General features: G+C 33.7%; 1 protein-coding gene across 21 annotated transcripts in view; it reads right to left on the reverse strand.

Moving 5' to 3' along the window:
- Positions 1-14,796, reverse strand: part of LOC119641413 — a 47,303-nt gene that overhangs the window by 2,824 nt on the left and 29,683 nt on the right. Inside the window, exons 1-16 of one of the 21 annotated variants that reach the window (XM_038040067.1) lie at positions 13,008-13,219; positions 11,101-11,622; positions 10,903-11,025; positions 8,899-9,000; positions 8,651-8,830; positions 8,363-8,572; positions 7,594-7,799; positions 7,107-7,524; positions 5,201-5,227; positions 4,672-4,959; positions 4,107-4,518; positions 1,646-1,802; positions 1,164-1,271; positions 1,021-1,080; positions 860-955; positions 655-667 (exon numbers count right to left, since the gene is read on the reverse strand). In XM_038040067.1, coding sequence (XP_037895995.1) covers positions 655-667; positions 860-955; positions 1,021-1,080; positions 1,164-1,271; positions 1,646-1,802; positions 4,107-4,518; positions 4,672-4,959; positions 5,201-5,227; positions 7,107-7,524; positions 7,594-7,799; positions 8,363-8,572; positions 8,651-8,830; positions 8,899-9,000; positions 10,903-11,025; positions 11,101-11,577 — 2,877 coding nt within the window. In that variant the 5' untranslated portion in view covers positions 11,578-11,622; positions 13,008-13,219. The other 20 variants (XM_038040069.1, XM_038040078.1, XM_038040085.1 and 17 more) reach the window with 20 other exon arrangements.

Here is a 14,796-nt window from a genome sequence, read left to right on the forward strand (position 1 = left end):
AAAAGACGCTTAGGAAACTAAGTCGGACTAGGAGGTAAAGAATCTGTGCAGAAAATTTTGACTATTAAAGACTTGACTAGTGAAGAGAAACATAATTAAAGTATTAATAAACTTCCAATGAGAAAGTAGGTGCATTATTAGAATCAGTGAGCAATTTAAACGTCTGTCCGAACGTCCGAACGATTGAATCGATATCGATCTATAGTAGATTTGCTAATGGGTCTAGAGACATGACCTTGAGCAGATATATTGTATCCTCGTCAGAAACGCCTTTGCGGTTTTTGCGCCCCATCTCATTTTAAAATATATATAGAAAACTGTTGCGTGGTGATATTAATAGAAATAAGCAAGCCAAAGGCGAAAGGCGAATATATATGTAATGACAAAAATAATTGGCGTAAAAACTAAGGCAGAACGTGTTTAAAAAGAATTTTGCAATTCGTTTTTGAGCAATTCGTGCATACTAAGGCTAACATAATATAAAAGTATTGCAAAAAATTCTTTGAAAATAAGAATTTCAATTAAATATTCTAACGAAATAAAGATTTAAAGTTCTTTGAAAAGCTTCGGTTTTTATATATATATAAAGATATTCAAAATAAACATATATTTAATTATTTAGAAAAATTAAATTAAATCATTTTCTGTGAGTACCGGAAGTGAGGTTCTGTATATGTAAAGCATTTTTTGTTTGTTTGTTTTTTTTTTTAATTTTTATTAAATTTTTTAAAAGAATGAAAAATTAAAAAGAGGAAAAAAGATCAATAAATTAATAAAGATTTTTGGAAAAAAAATTTCACACAAAATTATGTGTTTTAGGAATGTGAGTGTGAAAAGTGAATAAGTCAAAGATACTTACAATTCCATAGAGAGCACGGTTGGATTAGGACATGCTTGCGGTGCACGAATGTGGCATTGTTTGTGGCAGATCAACTGACAGTCACGACATTCGTACCTATTAATTAATATTAGTGATATTATAATTTTTTTTTTTTTTTGTTATTTTATTTATTTTCGTACCCCTGTTTACCCGGTCGGCGTGGAATCGATTTCATGCATATTGAACATTGTAAGCCGCTTCTAAGGGGCAGATGGGAAAGGAAAAGAGAAAATGTTATTTTTTTTTAATCAATCAATAAACAATAAACAGTTTGAATACAAACCCGCTTAAATGCTTAGCAATGAAAGTGTGATCATTGTAAATATGCAGTTTCGTGCCCTTACGACGCCATCGGGGACGTTGTGCTATATTCAAGGGCACAATGAAATGCCTGGAGGGATATTTTCAAAAACAAAAAAAATCTTAAAATATTAGAAAACAAACAAAACAAATTTTACACCCATCATCGTTCCGAACATCGGAAAGGACGTATTAGAGGTCCTTAAGATATTATTATAATAGTTTTAGGCAAACATAATCTGAATTAAATACTGAGGATATTGAGTCCACTTTGACAGTTTAATAACATGGGCATAAATTGATTAAACAGCCGAGCGTAGTTAGTTACAAAGGTTCCATTTATGGGAAAAAACCTATACTTAAATATCGGCCTCGGAAAGTTAACGTAAAATCGTTGACGCCTATCGAAACCGTATATTGGATGATGGGTGTACAAGCACAACTATCAACTAATATTCAACTTACCTTTTGACACCATTTTCTATAGTCTCAAGCACCAAAGTGGATGCTTCATGTATATAAGTTTTTGTGCTGGCTGAAGAGAAACCTGAGATAGCTGAGGACTCTGAAAGTGAAGAACGTCTTGAATGATCTAAAGTGGGCGATAAACCCGTACGACGTCCTGTTTATGTTTTTGTTTTTTTTTATTTTTATTAAAGTTGATTCAAACACGTATATATATATGTTTGTATGCATGTATGTATAATTACATAAAACATCCAATTAAATAATTCAGTTAAAAAAAAAACAAAAAAACAAAAAAAAAAAAATTAAAAACCAATTTTCATAACCATAAGTTATTACAAACAGACCAATTCACCGAGATATTAAACAAATAGATTTTAAAAAATCACCGCATATATTAATTTAATATATATATATAGATATATATATAAAAAAAAAATCAATATGAAATGAAAAATGGGGAGAAAGAGAAAAAATATAAAAAATAAATAAATTAAATTATATAAATTAAACAAAAAATAGATATATATATATATATATATATGCACATATATATATATTTTTGCAAGATCAATTACAAAAATTTTATATAAGTTTGTGACACGAGTGGTAAGTACATCAAGCGAATGTATGTAAGATTAGTGAACATAGAGAGTAAGTGCGTGTAAATTGCATACATACAGTTAATATTTATTGTTGTTGTTGTTGTTGTTATTATTATTATTGTTATTGTTGTTAGACAGTTAAACACAGTTAGTTAACATTTAAAATGTATGTGTGTTGTGGATGGTGTTGTTGTTATTGTTGGGTATAACAATTAAATCGATGTCAAACAACATGAAACGTTTGTTTGAGCAAACGTACGAGCGAGATAGAGAATATACGATACAAAGATATAAAGAAAAGGAAAAAACAACAAATAACAAAGAGAAAATTAAAATAAAAGTATATAATAGAGAGATGAGAAGAAGTTAGAAATGTTAATGATTTTGTGACTAAGGGAAAAAGAAAACCAGAAAGAAAGAGAGGAACTGAAGGAATATTCATTACATATCTGCTTACATAGATTCAGACAAATTCATTGCACGAAAAATGTTATTTACAGATCTAAAAGATATTGAGCCTTGAGAAGATCCAGTCTTTTCTACGCCTTCAAATGCATGCTTCACACATTTCATTATCTCATCATATTATCATCTGACTAAAATGTCAACATTTTCATATGAAAGCGTCACCAGTATAGGGATAAGTTGTCAATATATTTGTTTTATTTTACTGAAATGTTTATGGCATAGTTTTTGGGTTACTTATTCTTAATTCTAAGGACAGTTTATAAAAACGATGTACAAGGCGCGCAGTAATCGGAATATTACCGTCGACAATAACAAAGTCGACTATACGTTGTGTGTGACTTGAAAGAATCAAGGAGATATTAGGTATACTGCCTTGGGTCACGAAGCTGCCACCGGGGACAACTGAACAGAAACTGCTATCACGGGGGAAAGTGAACCGAAAACCATTCGAAAAGGCGTAGGTTGATTTTTTATGTGCAAAGACACTCGATCTGGAACGTGTATCCGTCTTAAGTCTCCTTTTTTTGGCTACAATTAGTTTTAATCGCATTAACTTATTCTCCGTCCATGGACAGCCTCGAAAGATCAAATGGACAAAGTAATGACAAAGGAAGGACAACACTCTTATAATGGATTTCTTACAATTTTTTCACCGATTTTTTCACACCACTTGGAGCGCAAAATTAACGGTATGAAATATAGGACCAATTTTTTTTTAACCCTAGCATATATAGGCGCTACCACGAACAGCAAGCCCTTATATTGAGAGAAGGCGTAATTTTCCAATACGCGGGTTTTCCTAAAAATTGTGGCTTTGCATGAAAATAATGCGTACTTTTTGTACGAGTGGAAAGCTGTGCTAGGCGAAGTAGTCCAGGGTATATAGTGCCTCACTATAAAGTTCTTACTTGTATTATAAATATTATTGTTTCCTTTGTCGACTCGATTATCAAAAAAATTGAGAGTCGCGGGATTTTACACGGAATATCTAAAGCAAAAGATATTGAGTGAATAAGAACAGTTAACATAAAATGTTTTCCTTAAAATTTCTGTTAAACTGACTTAGGTCAAGTGTCAAATAAGTTGAACTTAAAAACTTTCTATAATAGGCATACATGTTATGGAAGTCAAAAATTCTTAAACTTGATCTCTCTCTCTCTCTCTCTCTCTTTTTTTCTAATCTTCTCTTTCTCTTTGGAACAAAAAATTTGTATATTATAACCAATACATGAACCAATTACTGTACTATGCAGTTAATAGCAACAATTTTGCTTTTGTTGTTCTTAATTTCTTTCGAGCGCTTGGTATGTAATGAAGTGATCTTGTGTTTAGTTTGTGCAAATATGAATGATGAGGTGCATGTCGTGGATGGATTACCGGGTAATTACCAAGTGAATTGCTTTTAGATAAAACAGCACGATCGACAGATAATGAACGTGAATCACCGTTAAGTGTTCCGGTAGGGGTTGCAACATTATTGTTATGATGTGACGTTAAGACGCCACGATCAGCTGAATGGGTGCGTGTCTTAGAGCGACTTAAACGTTTTTTCAAGGTACCAAAGAAATTTCGTTTCTTACTCCTACCGCGTTCATCCAAATCAATTTGATTGGCTGGGATGCCAGGCGCTGTCATCGCCGTTGCATTTATTGTTGTAGTTGTATTTAAAACATCGCCATTACGGGGTAAATTACTATTATTGTTAAGAGTAGATTGGGCAGCATTGGTAGCACCGTTGTACGAATACATGTTATTGTTGTGACCATTTTGAGGTGAAGACGCAGCATTCGGTTGGCCAAACTAAATAAAAAAATTATAAATATAGAGAGAAATGAAATAAATTTGGATTTGGATATATATTATCGATCGGAAAAATCGCTTTTGAACAACTTTTACTTATTATTAAGAAAACTTTTGCTTTCGAATGCGTTTGAATTCTGTTCGTCGACTTACCTCTGTTATGGAGTTTCCTAAAGCGCTGTCGTTACCTGTTTTCTGCGCTGAGTAAGCACTTTGTTCATTGGCATTGGCAGACTCTGTAACACCGTCCGTAGTATCAGCCACATCATCTACAATTTCCTCTATTTCATCTGTGGTATCTGTCGAAAGTTTGCTTTCGATTTTCTTCTTTTGTTCTGTTTGTTGATTTTGTTGTTGTGAAGAGCTATCGTCTGCCGTTATAGTCGCTTTCAACACTTCATCATCAATTACTTCCATTTGACCATCTTTGTTTAACTCGACCTTTTTTGTGGTTTTTTTTTTTTTTTTAATTTTTCGTTTGCAGAACAAAGGTTAATTAAGCAGTCAAACAAAACACATTCAAAAAACATCAATTAATTAGTTTCACAAGAAGATAATAAGCTTCGTTAGTGTTTAAGAGAATTTTATTGTTATGAAAGCAACATAAAGCCAAAATTGAAAATTTCTTAATTGAAATTTAACTGAAAATTTTAGAAAATTGAAAGAAGAAAACAAATTTTACCTTAAATGCACTTAAGTTTTTGGAATTCTATTTAAAATCCAATCAGCATAGGCGTTTAAGTGTTTTTGTAAAAATAAAATGAAATGAAAAGAAACAAAAGAATAAAAAAGCTTTATAAGCCAAGCATAGATTACCATCTCTTAATAATTTTTTGTCTTATTATTGCCCTGCCCCTCCTGCAAAAGGATAGATATATACTCCACATTTTATTATCCCATCACAGAAATCTGCTATGCGTTTAATGGAATCGAAAAATTACTCTTAGAAGATTCTCAATCGATTTGACGACTCCTATGCCTCCTATGTCAGCCATTCGGACTGTCGCCCATCTGTGTAGCCGAGCTCATGAATAGAAGACCGAAGACCGAAACGTGGCATACACTTTCGAATAGATCGCCCTTAAGTTAAGTTTGAAAGCAAGTGCAAACATTATAGTCGGGCTAGGCCGACTATTAAATAGTCTACATCACACGCACAATTCTTATTTCTACCATAGAACAAAAAAAATATACCCTATTTTTATAGGAATTTATTATTATGGGACTGTATATTATAAATTAGACCCTTTTGCAAATGAAGCCTTGCTTTCCGGTAGAATGGTTGCGTTCAAGAGGTTCAACAATTATTATTATTGTTATTTTACTATTATGGGTTAATTCTCATCATATTGATTTAAAAATTTAGGCTTTCCTGCCCTACAAAGGTTCAATTTTCGTATTTCCGTGAAATAGGCCGATATAGTCCACATTTGGTACAGTTCAGTTTTTTATGTTATATTACTGTTATGATATAATTTTGGTCGTGAAGCATTGATAATTATACTTTTTTGTCGTATGAACTTCAGTTTTCGTTATATGAGAAGAGGTTCAAAAATTACACCGCCTGGTCCAAAGTTTTCATACCAATGTGGAATGCTGAAATACTACTACTTAGTCACATTTGCCAAGAAATTGTAAAAATTTCAATTTTTTTTCCATAAAACGACTTTTCAGAATAGAGCCTCGTATGGGGAGCGATCAAAAAAGTGGACCGATCCCAATCATTTTCAAACAAGTACCAAATTTCATCAAAATATCTCAAAAATTGCAACCCGTAACTGAAACACAAATTTACATGGACAGACATCAGACGGGACAGACAGGCAGATAAACAGTCTTAGATCAATTCAGATTATGATTCCAAATCGATTAATGAAAGATGGGCCTGTCTTAAGGTCTTCCGCGTGTTACGTACGTCCGCACTTACTTGATATACCCACAGAATATGCATACAAATGTGGTGTAGAGTATAATGGTTATAACGATTGCACCCACCCGTCTCACATTTAAGAAAAATTGCATCTCACGTTTAATACTTCGGACAAACATGAGAAACATGAGTTACCGCTTGCAGCCTATAAGAGGCATTGATCTAAAGCCTGGAGCCAATTTTTTCCAGAGCCAGCGATAGGAGCCAACTGAAACATTACGACAACACAATGTCAGTTCGAGCTTGTTTGAGCTAGCGAATTCCGGACTTATCCTAAACTAAACTAGTTTTACATAAATTATCCTCAAAAGCAATGTGAATGCTAATGTTAACATCATTATGTTAACAGTGGGTGATTGAAAGTATATTCGAGGAAACTGTACTTCTCAAAATTGCTACGAATATAATCGTCGGTAAAACAGTTCAACCAAAGCAGAGAACAAGGAGCAAGCTGAGCCTGCGGGTGAAGGTAATTATAAATGTGAAAACAGGTATACGAATTCTTTCTTCTCTTTTTCCGGGTTTCTATAATGATCATTGGACGCCTATTATAGATATGAACAAATTTGTTTCCTAACAGTAGATATAGCTTTTTTTTTGTTGTTGTTTTTCTTTCGTTTGTTTCGTTTGCGTTAATTTCTTATTTGATTTTACTTACCCTCTGAACACTATGTATAATTAAAGTACTTTTACTAGGATGACCCGTAGCGGCAGGGAAGGCACCCTCTTGTAAGGCACGTACGGCAGCGTCTGCCAAATTAGAACCATTCTTCATATGCTCGGTAATGGCCGGGGTGCTAATGTGCAGAGCTTCCTTAAGTTTATAGGGCGGTCTGGTGGCGAAGGCAGGTACTTCAGCGCCCTCAATAAACACAAAATCGACTGTAATATTACCGTAAACTGGTTGTGTTTCATAAGGACGCGGTTGTAAGGTAAGAATCTGAGTCAAAGCGGGACCCACAGCCAATTCTTCGATACCAACCAAACCTAAACCTAAAAACTTTGGAGGATCTGAAGCGTTAGCTGGACTATCGTAAACTTCAAACAGTATCTCTGCCGATTGAGATGACAAGTCGCTGGTTATAAAAAAAAAAAAAAATTAAAAATATTTAAAATATAATAATAAAAAAAAATTTGCGGCTTACAAGAGAAAATGTTCATTCCATTGAGGAGTTGAACCGGACATTGCTGCAGTTTGATTTTTCTGTGCGGGTTCATCCATTTCCACTACTACATAAGGATTTTTGGCTTCTTTTAGATCTTCGCCGTTAACAATTTTCACCAGTAGGCGTCTGTTCGCACTAGTCATAAGTCGCGATTGGGGCTGGTTCGTGGAATCCATTGGATGACTCTGAGTTGGGAGGGGCACAGTGAAGTATTTATGTAATGAGCAAAATGATTTAAAATGAGTTTGATTTTCATATTTTCTTCTTCTTCTTTTTTTTTTTTTTTGAAGATGCATTTTTATTTTTTATTTAAACATAAAATAAGCCTTTGTCTCGAAAATGAATAAAAATCATAAAATTTATTAAATTAATAAAATAATTTGGTTAAAATTTAGTAAAATTTTTCTTTTTTTTTTTAGTAATTGTAAAAATAAGTTCCCTGTGAAGAAAGAAAAAAGAAAATGAAATTAAAAGTAAAAAGAAAAAAAAATTAATTTAACAAATTTTGTTGAAAATCCCTTAGTTAATCTATTATCTTATCAACACTCAAAGGCGTATTTTAGGTTTTTGGTGAGAATCATGTAAAAGAAACTTGAGGCATGTGGTGGGTGTCAAGAACAAAGAGAAGTGTTGAGGGCTTCGATATGTAATGTTGACAATTGTGTATGTATTTTGGATATTTTTATGCATATATTTTCGATAAAAAAAATTTGATAGAATTTTTGCTTCTCAGTGTTCTTAAGCTCACCGCCATTGGATCAAAACCAGTTGGATATATTACTGGCAAATCTGTGGGTTCGACTTCAGCTCGTGGACAAGACGAAAACATAGAGAAATCCACCGGATAGACAGTATCGCGCAGAGCCCGAGTTAGTATCTCAGCAGCTTCTGACTCAAATTGTTGATCCTCGGGATCTATGGCCTTAACTGGACCTACGGTGTTCATGGCAATACGTATCTAAAACAAAAGAGGCCAACCTTACAGTGAATAAATCAAATAAAAATCATTAAAAATATCATTTTGAGCGAGACTTACATCGGGATATCCTTCAACACGCATATCACCCTTCAAACTATTATAGTTCATTGCGTTAGCCATGCGAGCACGAAATCTGGATACAGTTACTTTATAATGAGATGTTTCGAATTTACCCGATTTTTGACGCATCGTCTTCATTTGTAGAACGGGCATAGCATCACAATCGAAAGTAATCAGCTAGAGACAAAGAATTGGGAAAGAAGTTTAAGTTTTTTTTCGGGAAAACTCAAAGAATTTTCATTTACCATATCAGCTGGATTGTTCTCATCGGCATTACAGAATATGTTGCTTAAGCCGGGTGCGGGGCTGTCAGGTAAAACACGTACTATTTCAACCATAATTCCTTGCTATAAGAAATGAAACGGAAGTTTGATAAGAGTTTCATTATATCTACAACATGGATATGCTCATTTTGTTTTTTTTTTTTATAATACAAGTAACAACCAAAAGGAAGCTTCAGAGACCCTTTAAAGTAGATCTATTCTTGATCAGCGTGAAATTCTGAGTCCATTTAGCCATATCCGTCCGTCTGTGTGGGTTGTTATTTGCACGTTAGGGGTTTCTGCACGCAGGTTGGTATTGAAAAAGATCCAAATTGACCAGAGCAGAAGTCCTCAGTGGAACGTAAGCTGTTTTTCCTAACAAAAATTTGTAGCTTTTTGCTCGTTACTCAGAAAGTTAGAAAGCTGAAATTTTCCAAATTTATTTTACGAAACGTTCTACGCTTTATGTGCAAACATGGAGAAAATCGGCCCTGCCCACACAAGGGTACAAGTAAATAAATTTTATTTTTTCACTTTTTTGACGTTTTATGCTTATTTATCATAAGGCAAACAAGACAGAATGTTTTTAACTATATTGTACTTTCCTCAAATGAAGATATATTGTCTGCCTAAAAATAGGCTAATTCCACCTCGATCTGGACCTGGATGAATTAATTTTTTCTTCATAATACCAGCGATATGGGAAGAAAGAATTTGGAGAGTAGACTGCGAAAAGCATAGTGGTGGGTGCACGAGATTCGATGTCACCTTTTCAACGAGCATAAATCTGAAATTGTTTGATCGATACTTTACGAGAAATCTATCAGTGCAGCCATCTACCGAAAAAATAATGGATTTCTTTTTCCTCAACCTAATATAACTTTCTTACTTGTTATATATTATTTCGATATATAAATTCCTATTTTAGATTTCCGCCCATCCTTTTTATTAACTTCTTTCTGCTTCCTTGTTTAAAGAATGCTCGAAATGAGCAAAGCATTCCAAGCCTCAAGCGAGGAAAAAAATGTGAACCAAAGTGCTAGCGCTTCCTCTTCTTCTTTCTATTAATTATGATATATAGATCTAATTAAAATCTTTAGTCTTTTTGAGAAACTTTGAGCGATAGCTGTGATTTTAGGATGCTCTCCACTCCTAAAGCATCTAAGTATTGCAGGCAAAATCATGTCAGTAAAGTTTTAAAATTTAATTTAGAATTTCTCTCAATATGTTTAACTGACGTCGCCTTTACACATACGTATCATTTAAGAAAAGAAAAATGCCATTAATTAATACACTCAGTCAAGCCTACAAATTAGCTTGGAAAACAAACGATTACGTAATTTTACTTTATTTATATATTCTGTTCATTTTTTTTTGTATTGAGGTTTCTCTCATTATGATTGTAATGCATGAATCAGTGTCGTCGAGTCGTAATGATGACGGTTACACCAAATGAATAAAAACCAATCAAACAAAACTCGACACATATTCACTTCAATAGATATGCGGTACACTAAGCTTTTAATTGCGGCTTTTAGAAAATTTCTTATTCATTTGTTTTTGCAATCGATTCAGAAATGCAAAAAAAAAAAAATAAAAAAAATGCTACAAATGATAAAAGAAGATTCTTCATAAAGTCCTAGAGGTTTTAAGGAGCGCTAAGGCAATTGTTTAAAGAATTTATTAGACGCTTAAAAATACTTCTTTCCTAATTTAATTAAAAACAAATTACTTTAATTTATAACCGCAAGCAATGAAATCAATAAAACCAACACTTGAACCCGCTGACCTGGTTTTCAAAAAAGTAGTCATCAATTGTTTATGCATAATTTCACTAACACCATTGCAATGCAATGCCAACATTGCTTGTGCTTATAATAAAGAAAAAACAAAGAAGTTTCTATGGTAAGAGACGAATTTCGAATAAGTTAAACTTCCATTCCGATCATTCGTTCCATGCATTCGTTATAATTAATTGTAACTCACCTCATCGGTTGTTTTCCTTAGGGTATCGTTTAGAGCAATAACCCAGGACATTAGTAATTCATTAACAATCACCAAATCGCTATAAAGCCAACGGAATACATGACTAGTCCAAGTAACTGAAGACTAAAAGTTCATAAGCAATTTAATGAATTAAACCTTTCGAAGAAAATTTCTTTAGTTTTCTTAAAAAAAACTCACCGTTTCTGGTCCTACGACATTTGATGGCGGTGGTACATATCGCCTTTTAATATTCTCGGGGCCCGTTGAACTCTGTCTAACCATTCGTCGTCTTATCGAAGTTGCCCCAGGCGCGCCTGTCGGGGTTTTAACACTTCGGGCCGCTCCAGCGCCTACTGCGCCAGCTGCTGCTGTAGGCTTACTTAGCATTAACTCTTTCATATCCGTTTTACTGGCTTGTATTTCTCGTGGTTCGGATAGTCGAGTTTTTTCTGCTTTCCCAGTACCGGGCCCAACGCTACTCTGACGACTGGGTGTAGTCGCCCCGGCAGCCTCTTTCTCTTTCGAATATTTTTGGTAGAGATATTTGCACAGCCATAAGGAGAACAGAGCCAAAACCGCCCATAAAAATATAAATATCGCTAATGAATCCATTGTTATATCACCGAGACCCTCAAATGAACATATATAATCATCGATTTGATCAGCTAGATCCATAATTTATTTAATCGCAAAATTGTGCAATTTGTTTACGCATCATAGCTGCAAAAAAGAAGAAATTGAAGTAGCTTTTAATATAGTTTCACCCAAGAGAAGGAAAGGGAGAGAGAGAGAGAGAGATATTGGCCAGTAAGGTCTGTAACTAACTTAAATGAACGGAGAAAATTTGATAAAAATCGTAATCGGAATCTCAAATCTTCAGTGGCGAGGAGTCAAGAACCACAACTTTTCCAATAACGAGTCAAGAGATCCTGGATTGCATTTTTATCCGCCAGAGTCTTCAAAATAGTAAAACACCAATTTCCCATCAGTTGTATAAATGTATAAGGGAAGTACAACCACAACTATCCATATAACGTAATAGCAATTTTTATAATTTCGCAAATTCTCTATAAAGTATTTTGACTCTTTTAAGCCCTTTCCCTTTTATAAACACTATTTAGTGGATGGTTGTAACGTGGCTTATGGCAAATAAGAAAATCAGTTTATTAGAGACTTAGAGAAAGACAGTGTCGATGAGCGCCCTATACATATATGTAGTTCTTCATAAAATACTTGGAAGGCATTTTTTTGCGGAGGTCTACAACAAGTGGTCGAACTTAATCGCCAATGTCTTGAGTCTGCATAAATCAATGGATCTCTAAAGTTCGCTTAAAAGTTTAAATATGAATAATTCCCTTACTTATCACAAGGATGAGGGGTATATTCATTTTGCCAAAACGAAACAGGAAGAATCTTCAGAAACCCCACAAGGGTTGCTTCGCATTAAATTCTAAATCAATTTTAGCATGTCCGTGTGTCCGTCTATATAATATCTGCTACAAACATTATTCTGCCTACCAGCGACTTCAAATTTGGCAAAAACATTGGAAGTTCTTGCACGCAGCTTGGTATTGAAAATGCGCTCAATCGGGCGAAGGAAACATCCGCAGTACCACGTAAGCTTGAACACTTCGGTTTGTTTTGTCAGAAACTATAGCAGATAAATGTATCAAAATTTGGAGGCATGTTCTAAAGGCGATTCTATGGCACCTGTACAAGAATAGAAAAAATGACCATGCCTACCCAATATTATAGTGGATCAAAATTTAATTTTTTTTAAGGCGCAAAAACAACTTTCAAAAACTCCATAACATATATAAATTCTTAGCCAGTTTCAAATTTGGAATGTACCTAAGCATCGTTAAGATGTCGCCTGCAAATTTTGCAAAAGAATTTGTAAGTGCATTAAAGTTATCAAAGGACACGCGTACAACGCCAACAAGACTATGCAGCAAAAAGTCTTGTTTTGAAAAGATAAAAAGTCACCCTCACCCACTCCGTTTTATAGAGGATGAAAATTTAGTTCGTTTACTGTTTCTTGTCTTTTTAAGGATAATGGCGATGGGTATAAGAGATTCGGTAATGGCCGAATATACTTTTCTTACTTGTTTCAAATTGAGTCTACTCAGCGATTTCGGTGAATGTTATTTGATTTATATGTGAAAAGTTAAAAGAAAAAAAAAAAAAAAATTTATTAAACAAACACAGGTTTCCGTAATCCTTGCGGCATATTTGTTAAATCTGGCTCGTTATCTGGGTGCAGTTGAAACATAAGAAAAAGTAAAATAAACTTTAAATTAAAATCAGAAACACCGAGAAAATTTTGCGCATATACACGCGTAGAGAAATTCGAAGAAAGAGATTTTTCTAATTAAAAGAGAAATCGTTAAAAACTATTTTTAGCTTTAAAAATTTTTCACAAAATTTCATATTAAAAATCTTCAGAAATATTAAATTCACTTCTTTTATTTTTTTATGTTTATTAACAAGATACTATCATTAATTTTTTATTATTAGAATGAAAAAAAAAAAAAATTGTATTATAATGAATAGTTTTTTATAAATATTATTAACGATTTGATTGAATTTAATTTTAGGTTAAGAAAAACTAACAAATTTGATGTTCAATCAACAAAAGGAAACTGAAAGAGGTGCGCCTGAGAACATTAGGCGAAAATCGAAAGCTTTTGATGTTTTGGTGTTTTGTTTTGATTTTCGAAATATTTTTGAATATTTTCTCAATGATTTTTTTTTTTTCAAATGACGTCATTGATTTTATTACCGCACCTTGTGTATACTATACACTGAGCGCTAATAAGTTTAACAAATACTCTAATCACACCTATGAAAATAAAATTAAGCCCTAAATGAGTCTTTTCAAGTCTTTTAATAGGAGTCATAGTAATTGAAACCAGAAAACAGGTACTTGAAGATAAAGAACTAATTAAATATGTTTTGAATGACGTAAGTGCTAATATGTTCTCTAAAGAGTTCAAATTCAAAATTACGAATAAACATTTTGCTAGTGGCAAACCCTATTACGGTATAAAGCCATCAGACACACCGACCGATGGAGAAGCTTAAATCGATTCGGAAAATGAATCGATCGGTATACTAAAAAGTGGAGGGTCCATTTCAAGATGAAGCTTAGACCAATTGAGAAAGTGAATTGATCGGTGCATTTCAAGACGAAGCTTAGATCCATTCACAAGTTTGATCGATGTAATAAGAAGTGGATTCCTTTCAAGACGAAGCTTAGGTCGATTCAGGAAATGAATCGATGGGTGTAATAACAGGAGGGCCTGTTTCAAGATGAAGCTTAGATCGATTCAGAAAGTGAGTCGGTCGGTGCAATAAAAGTTGGGTCCACTTCAAGACGAAGCTTAGGTCGATTCAAAAAGTGAATTGATCGGTATAATAAAAAATGGGTCTGTTTCAAGACCGTTAAACGGATACGAAACCAAGTCCAGTCATTTATCCAGCGGCGGTATGTTCTTCCAGTTCCTGCAAAAGTGCAGCGTAATCTTCCTAAAAGCGTAAGGAGCCCTCTTCGCTTCAATTGCAATCTCTCTGCCACATTTCTATCATAAGTTTATCGCCCTTTATATAATCAGCAAGAAGCTCAAGTGACTTAAGCTTGCTTCGTTTTATTATATATTCACAGATTGATATTAGTTCGAGCAAGTTTCATTGAATTGGATTGGGCATCTGCTAAACGTTTAACTTGTTCTTGTAATCGATTTTCTTCAAATAGTTGAGATGCCGTTCAGTAAATATTTTTCGTCTTTTGTTCATACACCATTTACACTTTTCTTGAATGATTATACACGAGCTAAACATAGGAGCAGATGACGATTTCAAACTTGTCAGAGATGTACAAAATGTGCTAATTAT

Source organism: Glossina fuscipes, unplaced genomic scaffold, assembly GCF_014805625.2.
Source record: "Glossina fuscipes isolate IAEA_lab_2018 unplaced genomic scaffold, Yale_Gfus_2 148, whole genome shotgun sequence".
Lineage (NCBI taxonomy): Eukaryota > Metazoa > Arthropoda > Insecta > Diptera > Glossinidae > Glossina > Glossina fuscipes.